General features: G+C 40.1%; 1 protein-coding gene across 3 annotated transcripts; it reads right to left on the bottom strand.

Moving 5' to 3' along the window:
• Positions 1-46: 46 nt before the first annotated feature.
• LOC118393170 (neuropeptide Y receptor type 1-like) lies at positions 47-18,826 on the bottom strand. 3 transcript variants are annotated; one of them, XM_035785562.2, is made up of 2 exons: positions 18,627-18,826; positions 47-4,094 (listed from the first exon to the last, which is right to left on the bottom strand). In XM_035785562.2, exon 2 carries the CDS (start codon positions 3,913-3,915, stop codon positions 2,803-2,805), a length of 1,113 nt encoding a protein of 370 aa, XP_035641455.1. In that variant the 5' UTR covers positions 3,916-4,094; positions 18,627-18,826; the 3' UTR covers positions 47-2,802. The 3 variants fall into 3 exon arrangements, with proteins under 3 accessions (XP_035641455.1, XP_035641454.1, XP_035641453.1); XM_035785561.2 differs by lacking the exon at positions 18,627-18,826 and adding an exon at positions 7,667-8,361; XM_035785560.2 differs by lacking the exon at positions 18,627-18,826 and adding an exon at positions 7,013-7,637.
• Positions 18,827-19,067: the final 241 nt, after the last annotated feature.

Genomic DNA, 19,067 nt, shown 5'->3' with positions numbered 1-19,067 from the left:
AAAGATACCAAATAAGAATCGATAAACAAATTAGAAATGGATACAGTACAGTTGTGACAGTTTTACTGCTTGGCTACAAATGGTCATTAACACACTATACATGTTTATTTTCATCTATTTGGAAGACACTTATCTATAGCACCCTGCAAAAAATGAAAACAATATGTTTGGGTGGATCTTTCAGTTTCATTAGAGTCAACCTTTAATATAAATATTTTCACATACAGATCTCAACCATTTCCCATTGGTAGTGATATTGATTTACAGGTATGGGTCACAGTCTTACTTCAACATTGTCTGCTCATGTTTAAGAACATAAACACTTTCCCTTTGGGGTGTGGATAGCATTTACTAGACTGCTGTAAAACCAGGGCTGCAATTTAAGGTAGTAGAAAATGTGAGTGCACCACAAAATCAAATGTATTATTTTGTGAAAGATTCACTCTAAATCATAATGAAATAGATTGGGGAAAAGGAGAAAATGCTGACAGACATTGCTTTGATATATCTAAGGGCACCTACAGAAAAGAAGAAAGAAAAACATGAAATGCAATAAAATACAACTTTTTTATTTATCTTCTGTAAAGCTACTGTAACATCTTTTGGCATTCTAACTTTGTTGATAAAGATTAACCCTGCAGAAAGGAGTACATAGAATGTACAAAACATTATCTGGCTTATAAAAGCTCATCGCTAACTACCCAGTAAACAGAGAACGTTCAGACATTGGATAAAAATTAAGCAGAGCCACACATTTAAATATATGTATCTGACAATTTGAATTATCCAAATATATGACCTCAAATTATTAAAACATCCTAGAAATGTTCTGAGAATTATATATTTTAAGAAAATGCAGCCAGCTTACAAATGTTTAGAGAAAACATGGCATGATATTTGCAAATACTTACTGTATATGGCATACTGAACTTTATTTTACCCGCAAAAGGAAATATTGCACACATTCATGAATGAGTTACAGTTTGGTCATATTGGATATTCATTCTTGTAACTGCCAAATGGAATGGCTGAAAATGTGTTTACAAGAGTAGATTAGAGGGTAAACAGATATAAATGGTAATAAATCATTCATAAACCAATTATCCCACATTGCAATACAAGAGGCATATCGGGTACCATACACACCACACAGGGCTAAACTACACACCAGATCTATTACTGTACATACAAAGACTCAGTGGACCTCAGTGAGAGAGCAAGGATATACAGTAGGATATTATTCCATGTGCTGCTGTCAGAGTACAGAGTGTATTCATTTACTGCCCCTTTTCTTTTGTTATATGGCCCTAGATGTATAGTTGCTGCATGGCACATTTTATTATCAAAGTCAGCCACTAGCACAGTAATATATTTGGCAGTAAACATTGGTGGGTACAAAACATGTCTGTGACAGGTACTGTGCCTTAAATCACTAGTTTTCAATGTCAGTCCATGTCAAAGTTTTGTTTCAATACAAATTCCATAACGTTATTCTGTCATGGGTCTGTTTACAAACAAACCAGTTATGAGGATTTTATTGACATGGCGTGATCTTAGCCAAGTCATTTGCCGGTGTAAAGATCACATGATTCCTATCTATGAAGGAAATCATTAACACGTGCTTTTGGAGAACTATCCCTTTAAACCCACATCAATATCATGAATGAACCATTGGAAGTGGTTAGCACTTGGCATCCCTTAACATGCATATACCATGAGTCTCTGCATGAGGGAAGGAATTGCACAAAGGAGGGTTGAAAGGATAGCGAATTCTATAAAAACACAATTATAGCAGTAGCCATCCATGATCCAGGATTAACAGGAGTAAAATGTGATAAAAGGACCATCTGAAAATCTCACATTATTCAAACATGACTTTGTGAGTGGAACCCAAGAGGAGTTGAAGGTCAATTTAAAAGTCCTTCAATTATAGTCAATTTTAAAGACTTTTGTGCTGCCATGCAAGTTTGACTATCATGACAACACATTTGGCTACACTCTATAGCTGTGGTACTCAAACCTTTCAAGCAGGAACACTTTTTTTTGGCCAGAATTTCTGCGACCCCACACCTCAAATCTAATTACAGCCTTAAAATGTTTAAAAAAATAAAAATATATATTTTTTAAATAAAAATAGGTAAATTTCTATTTTCACATCAACAAATAACTTTCAATTAACTTCCATCTCTCTTATCAAAATTAAGAGAATCAATAAATACATTAACTCAATTCAATATGATTTTTCAAATCATCTTTCTCAAAAAATGTTTTTATATATATATATATATATATTCCATTTAGCAGGTGCTTTTATCCAAAGCGACTTACATTCATGCATGCATACATTTTGTCCTATAAATTAATTGTACATTTGTTGCATTTTTTTTTTAAATCCCGCGACCCCACCCCAACTTTGAATATTACTGCTCTGTAGAGACCCAAATAATACATTGCAATATTATGTTGGTGTTAAGCACACCTTTTACTCCAGTGCTTGCAGTGAAGAAGACCTTTGCACCGTCATAAAATCAGACTTCCTCTAAGGTGTAAAAACACATACCTAATTGACAACACTGTAAAATGACTGTTGGGGCAGTGTTCTTACTTTCACGTTTCTCTCCATTCCCACTGAAGAAGTCAACCATTGATTGCTAAGAAACAAAAAACATTGACATGTGAATCATTTGAACAACCCCTGTCAACCCTTGCTCCAGCAAAAATCTCAGCAAGACAACCTTCAATGCATGGTCAAGACAATGACAAGTTCTATACTTTCGCTCTCCCTATCTGAATGGGTTGGGACTATACATTCATGCTGATCGATCCTTTGCTCAAGATCGACCCCTTAGTGACTTCTGTGCTGACAATAGAGAGAGGGAAGCTCTCATAACTCTCTGGTGCCCCCCAGCAGCGGCAGCGGTATAGGGTAGATTTGAGCTCTTTCTGGAAGTTACTGTTGAGAAAGCCATAGATGATGGGGTTGACACAAGTAGAGGCCATGGCTGTGAGGTGGCAGGCAGAGAAGATGATGTCATGCTGGCAGGATGGGATGGCCTGGTGATTCCAGTCAAACACGGTGTTGAAGATGTTGAGCGGGAGCCAGCAGAGGGCAAACACTGCCACGATGGAGGCCAACATGGCATTGATCCTCTTTGACCCCCTGGCCTTCTTCTGGCGGTTGTCCCTGGTTCGCTCCACCATGTATTTTCTCTGTCTGAGACGCAGGAAGATGCGCAAGTAGCAGACCAGGATGAGGATGAGGGGAAGGAAGTACTGGAAGAGCAGCAGGCAGGTGGTGTAGGCCAGTCGTTTGTGCTCTGAGGGCCACCGCTCCATACAGATGAAGTGGTCAGTGAAGGGATTGAAGGGGAGGCTAATGTTCTGGAAAGGACTGTTGGTGAGAACGTTGAAGGAGAAGAAAGGCAGAGAGATGAAGCAGGCCACCATCCAAGTGATGGCTACAGCCAGGTAGGAGTGGCCCACAACAGGCTTCCATCCAGTGGGGTGGATGATGAGTTGGTGGCGCTCCATGGCTATGAGGACCAGGGAGAAGACAGAGACTGTGACAGAGATGCACTGGACAAAGGGTGTGACCTTACAGAGTGCCTCCCCCAAGATCCAGCGATCCATTAGGGTGTAGATGATGGTGACCGGCAGGCACACGATGCACATGAGGATGTCAGAAATTGACAGGTTGGCGATGAATATGTTGGTGACATTCCTCATCTCCTTCTGCCGTGTGATGACAAACACCAGGCAGATGTTACCGATAAGGCCCACCCCAATCAGTGCGCTGTAGGCAACTATCAGGAATGTTGTGCCACTCATGGAGGTGGGGCACTCGTCTGTGTCGCCCCATGGCATCTCTTTCCACCAGGTGTGATGACTACTATTGTTCATATGGGACACCTCCATGATAGAAGTCAGAACTTATTTTGTAGACTGGGATCCAGAAGTATTAGTATGGTGTTTCCCTCCACTTCAATATGATATACTATCTAATGTGTCTTTATTGTATGTTTGAGTTTGCCGGGGTTTTCATCATACCAGTATTCTTAAAGGCTGGAACATTGATTGCAGTCTTTGTTTGCTGTCTGAAAGAGAAAACAACACTTATAAGATGACATCTTTCACGGAGCTGATTTCCCAAATGTGAATGAGGTTATTTAATAAACCCAGGATAAATAAAGGACTTGTCTTTGCAACCATGTTAACTCCTGCTCTGAAAATAGCTGGAAGCAGGAAAATACTCTACTTTAGGTAGTGTGTTTTTGAAGTAAAACCATCAATGTGTTTTTTGATGTAAAACAATCTTGAAATGTAATTTAATCCTTGCTTTCTATAACATAGGTTCAATGGGTTCCACTTTGGTGCACACACAATATACTCTGAAATAAATGTTCAAATAAGATAGTAGTAAGTGACTAGATATGACTATACATTTTAAATTGGTCAAAACAAAACTTAGCCTTGGCTATCACTGCAGTAATCATTAATCTTTGTTTAGGATCTTGAGACGCTTGTGTAAGCACTGACATTCGATTTATTAGAGTAGACTATTGCAAACCAGAGGAGAATGAATGATGAGAGAGCTTCAAGAGGCGGTGACTGAAAAACATGTAAATGTATCCGCCTGTCTACTTGAGTACTAGCATTCATAACTAACGATGTATTAACACCATATCATCAAGCAAACAGCATGGATGAACACTGAAATGTGTTACCATCAAAAGGCCTCATGATATCATTTTGACTCCCCATACCAAAGACAACCCGTTCCAGTACATTTCCATGACAATAACCATGTCAATGACATGCCATCCGAATGAAACATGAGAAGGTACTTAATGTCAAGGACAGAATCCTGCTGGGCCGCCTCAACTGGGTAGCATACACAATGGATATATTTCTTCCTCTCTCACAATCCAAGAGCTAGATGTCTCCTGTGCGGAAAATTACTCCCCTTCTTTACTCTGTGTCTGACTATGACCTCAAGCATACCACAAAGATTGTGATAGCTTGAGGAGTCATCTGTCAAATGGTCAGCTGTCCTACAGCATGCATATATATATTTTTTTAACCTTGATTTTACTAGGCAAGTCAGTTAAAAACAATTTCTTATTTTCAATTACGGCCTAGGAACAGTGGGTTAACTGCCTGTTCAGGGGCAGAACGACAGATTTGTACCTTGTCAGGTCAGGGATTTGAACTTGCAACCTTTCGGTTACTAGTCCAACGCTCTAACCACTAGGCTACCCTGCCGCATAGGTACTGGTACAGTATCCATTGACATATGTATTTAACCCACTGCCACCACCTGACTAATATGTGATGTGCAATACAACTGTATTCCAATTCCAAGGATGAAGAAAGACTTGAGGTGCAGGAAATAGGAAGGGGGAAAGGGGGAGCGGACGTCAAGAGAAGGAAGCAGCACTGATTACTAGGATGTTTAGCCCAAGGCTACAACATCGCTCCTGAGAGCAATTGGATAGGATTAAATTAATGTCTTGGGAACTAGCAATTCAGGATAAGATCAGCATTCCATTCCAAAGACAACCCATGTTCTTTAACTGCAACAATATCAATTTCACAGTCAAAGCACAGCAAACTCTTGAGTTGAGATGAAATAACACATGGTCATTATTATTATTCCCATCATCATTGACACTATTGTTATAGGGTGTAATTTCCCATTCACCCATTGTGCATAAATGCACCTTTGAGATGATAAATTCAATATTTCTCACGTTATTTTGGCATCTACCTTTGATGGACCACAACAGATTTATAGTCAGTGAGTAATGAAGTGATATTTTCTTCTAAATGAAGTAGCCTCCAGGTTCTTAGGATCATTATTATCACTTAGTTCAAGGCCCTATGTGATTATAAGCTAGATAGAGACAGGTCTCTGTCTAATCAAACTTGAATAAACCACTTCTGCCTGGGGCTTAACCAGGGTTGTTTCTAATGATTATGTTGACAGTCCCACTGCAGATTCTGTGATGATATAGCCCTAATCAAAACATAATTACCAAATGGATGGTGGTTAATGTAGGATTCTTTATGTGTCTGAACTTTATGTACAAAACCCCAAGGCTCATTACATCAATGGTACAGATGATCTAATGTAGAGCTTGTGATCTAGAGGGAACAGTTTATCAAATAAACAAACAATGCAATTGAATGGGCTAATAAAAGTTAGGCATACAGTACATCTGGTCACAAAATGTGCTACAAGAATCAATATGACTGGAATCAATTCAATGATGTGCTAGACTATAACATAGCATGCTGTTAATGCCCCAGAATCAGATTTAAACCCATTAGGCATATACTGTACAAGACAACTTAACTGTTTCACACATGTTTATCTACATCATTAACTACTTATTAGCCTACTTAGTCCTCTTTAGTATGTGAAACACAAGGCTTCCAAAACGTTAAGCAATTGCCAATATTCAAGACAGTTAAGACACTATAAAATATATTATATGGACATATTGAGACACTTTCAGCAACAATGTATTGAATTTGCCACCACATGAAGCCATACATACAGTCCCTTAAACGTGTGTTGAAGCTTGAAATTGGCATTCTCTCAACTCTATGTTATTATATCCTGGCTATAGGTACCCAAAGAGATCTCATTGAACTAAAGCAAATATAGACACGGGGTAATGAGGGGTGTCATGATACAAATTAAGTTTATCTTAACATGTATGCAGAGTAAGTTAGCATAAATATACAGAGTGTATCCTCTCATTGAACATCAAGTGAATATTGTTTTTGAAGCATCAGTTAAAAAGCAGTAGTTCAGAAATGAATGATCGTTGTCACAATGTTTCCTAATGTAATATAGCCCAACAAATATAATAGGCTATAGTCTAAATGGCATTATGGCAACAAAAACAAAAAAAATCCTGTCTGTATAGCCTTAACAGATGTTTTTTTTTAATTATACCTAAAAATTTGACCGAATGTGAGAATAAAAGAAAAGATGGATTCTTACCCGCTTCGCTCAACGTTTTTCTACATTTCACTACATTTCCATTGACTATTCGAGAGCTAAGGTTCCGTCTCATCTACCAAATGATGCAGACGCAGGAGGAACGCTGTTCCCCCGCCTGAAACGATGAGAGACTCCCGCCGGGAGTTCGAGCCGCGGTGGTCATACAGGTCTTCCGTTCAAGCGAACAACCACATGAGCAATGAGGCTAAAACAACGTTTCCTCTCTAGGAGCCTACTCCGGTCATTAAATTAATTATTAAACCACAACTTATTGAGATCAACAAGTTCCCGTTTTGAACATTGAAGCCACAAACATTGTGACAGTATAATAAATCATACAAATTCAAGTGGAATCTGAATAGGGGAAAAATAAATTGGCCATTGCCTAATTTAGCAACCAATTAAATGCAACAAAGGGCTTCAACATCATGTAGCCTACAATAGCTAGCGTAGCCTATCCCATGATAAATGCGCTTATTCTTTCAACTACACATCTGCTGCCCACAGCTGGAGAATACCATCTGAATCCCCAATTAAAGGTCCCTTACCTTACCCATCCCTTCGTTTAATTATTCATTATTACACAATTACAATGCTATGAAAATACATGTATAATTCATTGCCTATATTCTACGTTTGCCGTTATTTTCTCACCCTTTTCCGAACTTCACACTAAAGGTCAGGTCTGCTGGAGGAATCAATATTTGGAACCAAATCTCCACAGAAGAGATTTTATCAAGCATGCACAGGAAGGTAGGATGTGGCTTGTCGTCATCAAGCATAAAACCTGTAGCATGCTTCCCTCTCGAAACAGTTCATGCATATAACAACATTTTGTGACGTTTTTGTTCGTTTTCTTCTTGAAGCCAGTCAAAGTTCAGCAGCCGAAGTCTATTGCTGCGTTCAAATAGTAGTCGGAACTAGAAAACTCAGACTTTTTTGATTTGCTAAATCGTTGAATGAGGCAGCTTGATTAACTACAATCGAAAATGTCCCACAAGCATAAAGCCTGGAGCATGCTTCCCTCTCGATGATTGCTCAACAGTACTTCTAGTAGAAGTGAAACTATTGCTAGTTTCACGTGCTAGTCAGAACTCGGAAATGTACGACTTGCTAATTGGTTGTATTTATACACCTGCCGTGTTTTTATTGAACTAGGGATACCAGTTAAGAACACATTCGTATTTACAATGACCGCCTACCCTGGCTAAATCCTAAACTGGATGACGCTGGGCCAATTGTGCGCCGCACTACAGTATGGGACTCCCAATCTCGGCCGGTTGTGATACAGAGACATTGACCGCGGGGCCACTCCGGAGCTGATCTCTGCAAGGAGAACCGAACGAGACCGCAAAGCTTACTCCTTTAAAAAGACCTTAGCTTGTAAAACGAGAAAAAGTGGCAATAGTTTGTCCATCTTGAGACACCGTAATAAAATAAAATCAAGCTTTATTTATACAGCACATTTCAGACACGATGTGCTTCACATTTCACATAAAACATTTAAAAAAATAAACACAAATATTTTGGCAGCAGACACTGAAAATATATGGTCTGAAGCTGTTTTTCAGGAGGCTAGTATACAGTATATACACAACAAAATGAAAGCATCTAGCAGCACGCACCTGTAGCACGCGCTCCAGCAGGTATATCTCACTTAGTCACCCCCAAAGCCAATTCTTCCTTTGGCCGCCTCTCCTTCCAGTTCTCTGCTGCAAATGACTGGAACGAACTGCAAAAATCACAAAAGCTGGAGACTCTTACCTCCCTCACTAGCTTTGAGCACGAGCTGTCAGAGCAGCTCACAGATCACTGCACATAGCTCATCTGTAAATAGCCCATCCAATCTACCTCATCCCAATACTGTATTTATTTATTTATCTTGCTCCTTTGCACCCCAGTATCACTATTTGCACTTTCATCTTCTGCACATTCTACCATTCCAGTATTTAATTGCTATATTGCTATATTGGAATACCTAGGATAGGATAATGTAATCCTTCTCACCCCCCTTAAAAGATTTAGATGCACTATTGTAAAGTGGCTGTTCCACTGGATGTCATAAGGTGAATGCACCAATTTGTAAGTCGCTCTGGATAAGAGCGTCTGCTAAATGACTTAAATGTAATGTAAATGTTGTAATTACTTCGCCACCATTGCCTATTTATTGCCTTACCTCTTATCCTACCTCATTTGCACATGCTGTATATATACTTTTTTTGTATGTTTGTTTTATCCATGTGTAACTCTGTGTTGTTGTTTGTGTCGAACTGCTTTGCTTTATCTTGGCCAGGTCGCAGTTGCAAATGACAACTTGTTCTCAACTAGCCTACCTGGTTAAAGCAAGGTGAAATTTATATATATATATGTATATATATTTAAATCATGTCATTTGCCTGATGTAAATCAATATGGATGGGTAGCGATGTGTCATATGAACATTTTGGTCTCCTCTTTCAAAACTAAGCAACAACATGGATATATGGTGAATAAGTTAAAGGGAAAAAAAGTGTAGGCCATCACGCTCAACTGGTGAAAGTAGTCACATCCCATGCAGGCAGGAATTCTGACCTCTCTGTTTCCATAGCATAGCTTACTATTGCCATCCCCCCCAAATCGACCAGTTTCCCTGTGTTTTTCCAAATGTCAATTAAACTGGCAAGAAAATATTACAGATTGGCATTCCTCCTCAATGCAAAAAAATGTAGGAGGCTAGGTTAGAATTTGAGAATCACAGCTACCATGCCCACCGGTGTCAAACTGTGTCTCACATCCTTCCTAATTGAAACAGCATCCAAAGACATTATGACAGATCCTACAGGCTTTCACAAAGAAAACTATTTAATTGAGATTTTGCACTTGGTGAGCCAGAAGATGACAGGTTCTTACTGTCCCCACGCACTTCCCCTGGAGAGGGATGTGAAGAGAAGGAAGACCTGAATGAGTCAGATTTCGACTGACTGTGCTTGAAAACCAGACAGACAGAACATCTCAAATTAACACACAGCATGGTGTTCCTATGGAGCGTGGATGCAGGTTTGATCTTCCTGAACAATTAGGTAATACACACATCCCTCACATTTAGGTTCCTGTTTTAGAACTGCTGTTTTCACAGGTACAAAGTAAAAAATCTGCACAATATTTTAAATATTTAGGATACAAGAAATTTTAAACGAGATGCCAACATTTTATAGTTGCCAAACCAGAATTTACAGGATAAACAGCTTATTTTATTTGACCATTTGGAAGAGAGTGAGTGTGCATGCTCCTTTGCTGAGAGAAAGCAGAGGGACTTGGGGTCTATTTTGTCCCAATGAACAAGCATTCAATACTCTCCAGTAATGAAATGCAGTGGTATAGAGGACTTACAACTCTTCTCCCCCGCACAATCTCACACCAGTAACTCAAATGCCCATCCCTACATCCACACTATTTTTAACTGGCCTTGCTGTGAGGAAAGACAGACATGAAGGAACATTATTTCAGAATGAATCAAATATACACTACCGTTCAAAAGTTTGGGGTCACTTAGAAATGTCCTTGTTTTTGAAAGAAAAGCTAAACATTTTTCCATTAGATAACATCAAATTGATCTGAAGTACAGTGTAGACATTGATAATGTTGTAAATGACTATTGTAGATGGAACCTGCTGATTTTTTATGGAATATCTACATAGGCGTACAGAGGCCCTTTATCAGCAACCATCACTCCTGTGTTCCAATGGCATGTTGTGTTACCTAATCCAAGTTTATAATTTTAAAATGCTAATTGATCATTAGAAAACCCTTTTGCAATTATGTAAAAAAAAAAAAAAACTGTTGTCCTGATTAAATAATCAATAAAACGGTCCTTCTTTAGACTAGTTGAGTATCTGGAGCATCAGCATTTGTGGATTCGATTAGACTCAAATTGGCCAGAAACAAAGACCTTTCTTCTGAAATTTGTTAGTCTATTATTGTTCTGAGAAATGAAAGCTATTCCACGCGAGAAATTGCCAAGAAACTGAAGATCTCGTACAACACTGTGTACTACTCTTCACAAAACAGCGCAAACTGTCGCTAACCAGAATACAAAGAGGAGTGGGAGGCCCCACTGCACAACTGAGCAACTGACTGAACTGTACATTAGAGTGTCTAGTTTGAGAAACAGACGCCTCACAAGTCCTCAACCGGCAGCTTCATTAAATAGTACCAGCAAAACACCAGTCTCAACGTCAACAGTGAAGAGGCAACTCCGGGATGCTGGCCTTCTAGACAGAGTTCCTCTGTCCAGTGTCTGTATTCTTTTGCCCATCTTAATCTTTTATTTTTATTGGCCAGTCTGAGATATGGCTTTTTCTTTGCAACTCTGCCTAGAAGGCCAGCATCCCGGAGTCGCCTCTTCACTGTTGATGTTGAGACTGGTGTTCTTTAAAAAACAAAGACATTTCTAAGGGACACCAAACTTTTGAACGGTAGTGTATGTTTTTCTGGGTGAAGGTCATAGTCTGAAATAGTGACTACAGTTGAAGTTGGAAGTTTACATACACCTTAGACAAATACATTTAAACTCAGTTTTGCACAATCCCTGACATTTAATCCTAGTAAAAGTTCCCTGTTTTAGGTCAGATAGGATCACCACTTTATTTTAAGAATGTGAAACGTCAGAATAATCGTAGAGAGAACGATTTATTTCAAGTTTTATTTCGTTCATCACATTCCCAATGGGTCAGAAGTTTACATAGACTCAATTAGTATTTGGTAGCATGGCCTTTAAATTGTTTAACTTGAGTCAAACGTTTCAGTTACCCTTCCACAAGCTTCCCACAATAAGTTGGGGGAATTTTGTCCCATTCCTCCTGACAGAGCTGGTGTAACTGAGTCAGGTTTGTGGGCCTCCTTGCTCGCACACACTTTTTCAGTTCTACCCCAAATTTTTCTATAGGATTGAGGTCAAGGCTTTGTGATGGCCCCTCCAATACCTTGACTTTGTTGTCCTTAAGCCATTTTGCCACAACTTTGAAAGTATGCTTGGGGGTCATTGTCCATTTGGAAGACCATTTAGAACCAAGCGTTAACTTCCTGACTGATGTCTTGAGATGTTGCTTCAATATATCCACAATTTTCCTTCTTCATAATGTCATCTATATTGTGAAGTGCACCAGTCCCTCCTGCAGCAAAGCACCCCCACAACATGATGCTGCCACCCCCGTGCTTCACGGTTGGGATGGTGTTCTTCGGCTTGCAAGCCTCCCCCTTTTTCCTCCAAACATAACAATGGTCATTATGGCCAAACAGTTCTATTTATGTTTCATCAGACCAGAGGATATTTCTCCAAAATGTACGATCTTTGGCCGCATGTGCAGTTGCAAACTGCAGCCTGGCTTTTTTTATGGCAGTTTTGGAGCAGTTGCTTCTTCCTTGCTGAGCGGTCTTTCAGGTTATATCGATACAGGACTCATTTTACTGTGGATATAGTTGCTTTTGTACTTGTTTCCTCCAGCATCTTCACAAGGTCCTTTGCTGTTGTTCTGGGATTGATTTGCACTTTTTCGCACAAAAGTATGTTCATCTCTACGAGACAGAATGCGTCTCCTTCCTGAGCGGTATGACGGCTGCGTGGTCCCATGGTGTTTATACTGGCGTACTATTGTTAGTACAGATGAACGTGGTACCTTCAGGCGTTTGGTAATTGCTCCCAAGAATGAACCAGACTTGTGGAGGTCTACAATTTTTTTTCTGAGGTCTTGGCTAATTTCTTTTGATTTTCCCATAATGTCAAGCAAAGAGGCACTGAGTTTGAAGGTAGGCCTTGAAATACATCCACAGGTACACATTCAATGACTCAAATTATGTAAATAAGTCTATCAGAAGCTTCTAAAGCCATGGCATTATTTTCTGGAATTTTCCAAGCTGTTTAAAGGCACAGTCAACTTAGGGAATGTACCCTTCTGACCTATTGGAATTGTGATACAGTGAATTATAAGTGAAATAATCTGTCTGTAAACAATTGTTGGAAAAATGACTTGTGTCATGCACAAAGTAGATGTCCTAACCGACTTGCCAAAACTATAGTTTGTTAACAAGAAAATTGTGGAGTGGTTGAGAAACAAGTTTTAATGACGCCAACCAAAGTGTATGTAAACTTCCGACTTCAACTGTATATGTACCATTTTCTAAAAGCACGTCTTTACAGGGTAAGAGAACATTGACACATTGAAGATTCATGTTCAATGTGATGTTAGGACGCAATCCACTTCTAATCCACAAAATACTAAGGTGGATCTGGAATTTATCATGCAGAAGTTGACAAAGGAAATACAGTCTGTTTTCAACTCAGTTATCAACTGATCTGAAATGGAAGGGGGAATGGTATCCTTCATATTACAATCTCAGCCTCAGTATCAGCATGTCCAAGTAGCTAATAATACTGCCAATTAGATAAGGACAACTGTATTCGGTCCTCTGTGATGGTTAGAAAGGGAAGGACAGGAGAAGGGTGGATATTCTTTGAAATTCTGAAACATAGAAAAGGGAGTAATTTGAAACCATTAAATGATCAAATACTGCAAGTAGGTTTTTGTACAGAGAAACATTCATATATCTATGAAAAAGACAAGGTTATGTTATACAGTGCATTTTGGAAAGTATTCAGTTCAGACCCCTTGACTTTTTCCACTTTTTTTTACATTACAGCCTTATTCTAAAATTGATTAGGAATTTTTCCCTCATCAATCTACATTTACATTTAAGTCATTTAGCAGACGCTCTTATCCAGAGCGACTTACAAATTGGTGCATACACCTTATGACATCCAGTGGAACAGCCACTTACAATAGTGCATCTAAATCTTTTAGGGGGGTGAGAAGGATTACTTACCCTATCCTAGGTATTCCTTGAAGAGGTGGGGTTTCAGGTGTCTCCGGAAGGTGGTGATTGACTCCGCTGTCCTGGCGTCGTGAGGGAGTTTGTTCCACCATTGGGGGGCCAGAGCAGCGAACAGTTTTGACTGGGCTGAGCGGGAACTGTACTTCCTCAGTGGTAGGGAGGCGAGCAGGCCAGAGGTGGATGAACGCAGTGCCCTTGTTTGGGTGTAGGGCCTGATCAGAGCCTGGAGGTACTGAGGTGCCGTTCCCCTCACAGCTCCGTAGGCAAGCACCATGGTCTTGTAGCGGATGCGAGCTTCAACTGGAAGCCAGTGGAGAGAGCGGAGGAGCGGGGTGACGTGAGAGAACTTGGGAAGGTTGAACACACACGATACCCCATAATGACAAAGCAAAAACAGGTTTTAGACATTTTTGCAAATGTATTTAAAATTAAAAACTGAAATAACACATTTACATTGGTGGAGTAATGCAGGGATGGTTGTCCTTCTGTAAGGTTCTCCCATCTCCACAGAGGAACTCTGGAGCTCTGTCAGATTGACCATCGGATTTTTGGTCACCTCCCTGACCAAGGCCCTTCTCCCCCGATTGCCCAGTTTGGCCGGGCGGCCAGCTCTAGAAAGAGTCTTGGTGGTTCCAAACTTCTTCTATTTAAGAATGATGGAGGCCTCTGTGTTCTTGGGAACCTTAAATGCTGCATAAATGTTTTAGTACCCTTCCCCAGATCTGTTCCTCGACACAATCCTGTCTCTGAGCTCTACAGACCATTCCTACGACCTCGTGGCCTGTTTTTTGCTCTGACATGCACTGTCAACTGTGGGATCTTATATAGACAGGTGTGTGCCTTTATAAATCATGTCCAATCAATTGAATGTACACAGCTGGACTCCAATCAAGTTGTAGAAACATCTCATGGATGATCAATGAAAACAGGATGCACCTGAGCTCAATTTCGAGTCTCATAGCAAAGTGTCTGAAGAAGTATGGAAATAAAGTGTTTCTGTTTTTTATTTTTAATACATTTGCAAAAAATCCTAAAAACCTGTTTTCACTTTGTCGTTATGAGGTATTGTGTATAGGTTGATGAGGACATTTTTTTTTATTTCATCCATTTTAGAATAAGGCTATAACCAATTGTGACAAATGTGGAAAAAGTCAAGGGGTCTGAATACTATCCGAAAGGCACTGTAGACACTATGTAACAACCTGCCCAGTTGATCATCAACTTTATGTTAATTGTCATTGATAAAGTATTTTAAGTTGTACTACGTAAATGTGTTCAGAACTTTTTAGCACACAGAACCAACGGTTCTAGAACAAATAATCTATCTAGGAATGAGGTGATATTAGGGGGAGACACCTATTACATAAACAAGTAGTTGGACATAGTCTTTTGTGGGGAAAATGGTTGAGATTCTTGTGTCACTGGCAGTGTAAATCAATAAGTATCTCTGCCTCATGGACAGTAAATTGCATCTTAGAATAACACTAAGATACCCATAATTCACGCTGCTTTCTGACAGATCACTATACTGTAACATCCCAGTATGCTTGTTTATCCTTGATTTATCTGTCTTGAGACTGTGAAGACCTGCCCTGCTATTTATCTTCAAGACCTCTCATTGTCCATAAGGGCTGAATTATTTGGTTATCAATAGATGCCTCCTTACTAGTACAGTGGTTCTTCTTTTAAAAGATTTGAGCTTATGCCGCGACCATTTGTGGTAGATGGTGGCAGATTGTGGTAAATTGCGTCATTCTGGCAACAATGGCTAATACTTAAATAACGTGCCATAGACTTTTGCGGCACTCCGCAAGCTGTGCTGCAGTACGCCACAACTTTTAAAGGAAGAACCACTTTATTGTTTACTTTAAAAATACTGTAGCGATCCTCGCTATGTGAGACACGTTACAATTTCCACCAAGTGGGTTCACCCTATTGGCGCAATGCATAGGGTGTTTGTCTTTGTTTGTGTTTGTGCCTCACGGCCGCCATCCCACTTCTGACACCAGTGTAGCGAACGGCAGGGCAGGGCAGAAAACCTGGGATGCTGGAGTGAAAGGCAAACACCCTATGCATTGCCTGGACGTGTGAGGAAGCTGAGTAGGCCTGGACAAGTTCGGAAGCTTCCTGTTTGGAGGGGGCAGTGGAGCGATCCTTGCAATTTGAGCCACATTACAATTCCCAACAAGTGGGTTAATCCTATTGGCCCGATGCATCGTGTGTTAGCCTTTCACACCAGCAAACCTGGTTCGCTGCTCTGCTGTTTGCTACAGTACATGTAACAGATATGAAGGTGGAGTAATTGACTATGCTTGAACAGTTATAAGACAGCAAATAGCAGTCTGTCACCTAGGTATTCATGATCGAAAGACATGTTGTCTTCCCTTCAGTTCTCATTCATCAGTTCTCCAAAGACTGCTCTCATTTAAAGTCAGGGTGTCACCCAGAATCAATATGCTCTTAAAATGAATGCTTTCTGAGCTATGACAAGTTGACCAGTGTGGAGAGAATATTAGAGGTATTGGTAGGTACTAGGCATTCTCCACTGCTACAACCCTGTCCTTAGTCTAATTCTTCACTCCATCTCTCACCCATGCCAATTATGTCCCAAAAGTATTTATATTGAGGAATGATCCGCATAATATTCAATATCCCCCTGAAACAGCAGTCCCACACATGAACCACAGTTGAAATAAGCCTTGACACCAACGCTGGGACACAATCCTATAACTCCCATGAGGCTGTAAATTACCCTGCCCTAGAATGGAGGCCACAATGCCTCTGGCTCTCATGGATGACAAATAGCCCCTTCCATCCAACAGATCACGCCTAACATTGAGCCCACCCTGATGCTGCTTTGTTCCAATCGGCTTTTATGGAACACCTGAGATGTATTTTTCTAATTGCTCCTCATGATAAGCATGAAATAAAAACAAGAATAAAATGTATTTTAGCATTGGAGGGTCTAACTAACTGTATTGGCTAGAAGAATCAGGAGACAGTCAAGTATGCCAGGGCTGGACATCCAGTATCTAAAATCGAGTTAAGACCCTTCTTTCCCACTCTAAACCCCAGTGTTTCCATGACCAGGTGGCTTAGAACAGGACAACTCAACCAGTCATGATCTTCCTGAAGCATCTGGACAACCCTCCATGAACTCCGCATGATCCCTGCATCTTTACAATATATAGCCTGGGGAGTTAATGTAAACAACGGTATTATTCAAATTTATGATATGAAATTAAAATTAACAATGTTGCTTTCATTGTAGTGGAGCAGTAATCCTTTGATCACAACACAAATACAACATAAATGTTGTAAATATCACACAAATAATGTAGTTTTGCAGCCTTGCATCATTGTGCCTCCTGCTGTATACATAAAGTAACACAATGAGGAACAAAGGTGAGGGGAAATAACAAAAAGCAACACAAAATATAATATAGGGCCCTTTAAGGCTGACATTTTGTTTAGCCGTAATTGAATAAAATGTTCAGAGCCCATGGTATTGAGGGGAGCGAGGGAGAGATAGGGGGAGAGAGAGGGAAGAGAGCGAGAGATAAAGAAGGAGAGAAAGAGAGCACACAAACTGCAATAGGGTTTATTAAAAAACAATTACATTAGATGAATTAAAGGTATAATCCATCTACCAAGCATAAGATCGACTGATTGTACACAACTAATTAATATTCATGTTCCAAATCTCCTTCCTGTTCTTCTTCGAAAGCTATATAAGTATTCCATGCAGTTCCAGACAAATCAAGTTTCATCCACAGTTCAGTGGATCAGTGGAAACCATCTGGCCTCGTAGTTGGTCATATAGGCTTCATCTGCAGTTCATTTGTATTTTATTTAACTAGGCAAGTCAGTTAAGAACAAATTCTTATTTTCCAATAACGGCTTACCCCGGCCAAAACCTCCTTTCCCCCGGACGACGCTGGGCCAATTGTGCACCATCCTATGGGATCGAATCAGGGTCTGTAGTGACACCTCTAGCACTGAGATGCAGTGCCATAGACCACTGCACTACTCAGGAGCCCCTAGCAGTTCAGTGGATGTAATGGCTATCTGTAATATAATTTTCTACTTTATGTTCAATAGACAGATGTTATGCTTTTAATAGGTGATGTTTATAGCAAAAAGTAACACCACCAACACCAAATTGAGGTGGTGAATTTCACATCTGAAAATAGAACACTTATTGGGGAAAAAGGATTGGCAGGATGCAGATTGCAGCATCCAGTATGATGGAGCAGAAATTGACAAGTTAATAGTGATCCTCAGCAGCATAGTTTAATTTTCAGGCCATATCCACTGACACGTGGCAGATATGACCAGCTGGTTGCTGAGTTTCCTGGGCACAGTAATAGCCAAATTAAGAGCTTATTCAATTTAGCACCTGATGATTTGAAAGAAGTCATCTGTCTAATTTCATCATAAGCCTCATTGTTAGTCTGTACCAGAGCACGGTCTTGAAAGCAGGGAATAATTGTTAATGGTTACATTGGCAATGAGATTACTGGTGCAAAAATAATGAATGGCTTTGTACATGCTCAATGAGCAGAAACATGCAACAGAAAAAGAAGAGATTAGTCCAAATAGGATTTGGGGGTATTATTGCTGTATAAAACAATCAAATCGAGAAAGCATGACAGACAGGGTTTAGGAGGTACATTTAGAATAGTATGGCCACCAGGACCGGCGGACATTGTCTTTACAGTTTCCCTGACTCCACCCCGTTTTGTACCTTTTACTCTGCAGACAGATGCAGAGCCAGAGTCCAAATCCCTTTCAGACTGTTATTGTAGAGCAGGGCAGTGTTGCTGGCTGCATGCAGGCAGCCCTCAGTAATTCATTTAACACTTCCACTGGGGAATGTAATTTTTCTGCCACCACACATGGGCCCTACATGCAGAAATCCACTAAAGGGGAACTCATCAGCTAGCCCATTGTCACGCCCTGGCCATAGAGATGCTTTTATTCTCTATTTTGGTTAGGCCAGGGTGTGACTAGAGTGGGCATTCTATGTTCCTTTTTCTATGTTTTTGTATTTATTTGTTTTTGGCCGGGTATGGTTCTCAATCAGGGACAGCTGTCTATCGTTGTCTCTGATTGAGAACCATACTTAGGTAGCTCTTGCCCACATGGATTTTGTAGGTAGTTGCTTTCTGTTTTTGTGTCTGTACCA

The sequence above is a fragment of the Oncorhynchus keta genome, chromosome 14 (assembly GCF_023373465.1).
Source record: "Oncorhynchus keta strain PuntledgeMale-10-30-2019 chromosome 14, Oket_V2, whole genome shotgun sequence".
Lineage (NCBI taxonomy): Eukaryota > Metazoa > Chordata > Actinopteri > Salmoniformes > Salmonidae > Oncorhynchus > Oncorhynchus keta.
This window is presented reverse-complemented; position numbering and strand designations above follow the sequence as displayed.

Excerpts from the sequence above, each read along its gene's own strand:
- LOC118393170 (XM_035785562.2), bottom strand. The coding sequence starts at position 3,915 with ATGGAGGTGTCCCATATGAACAATAGTAGTCATCACACCTGGTGGAAA.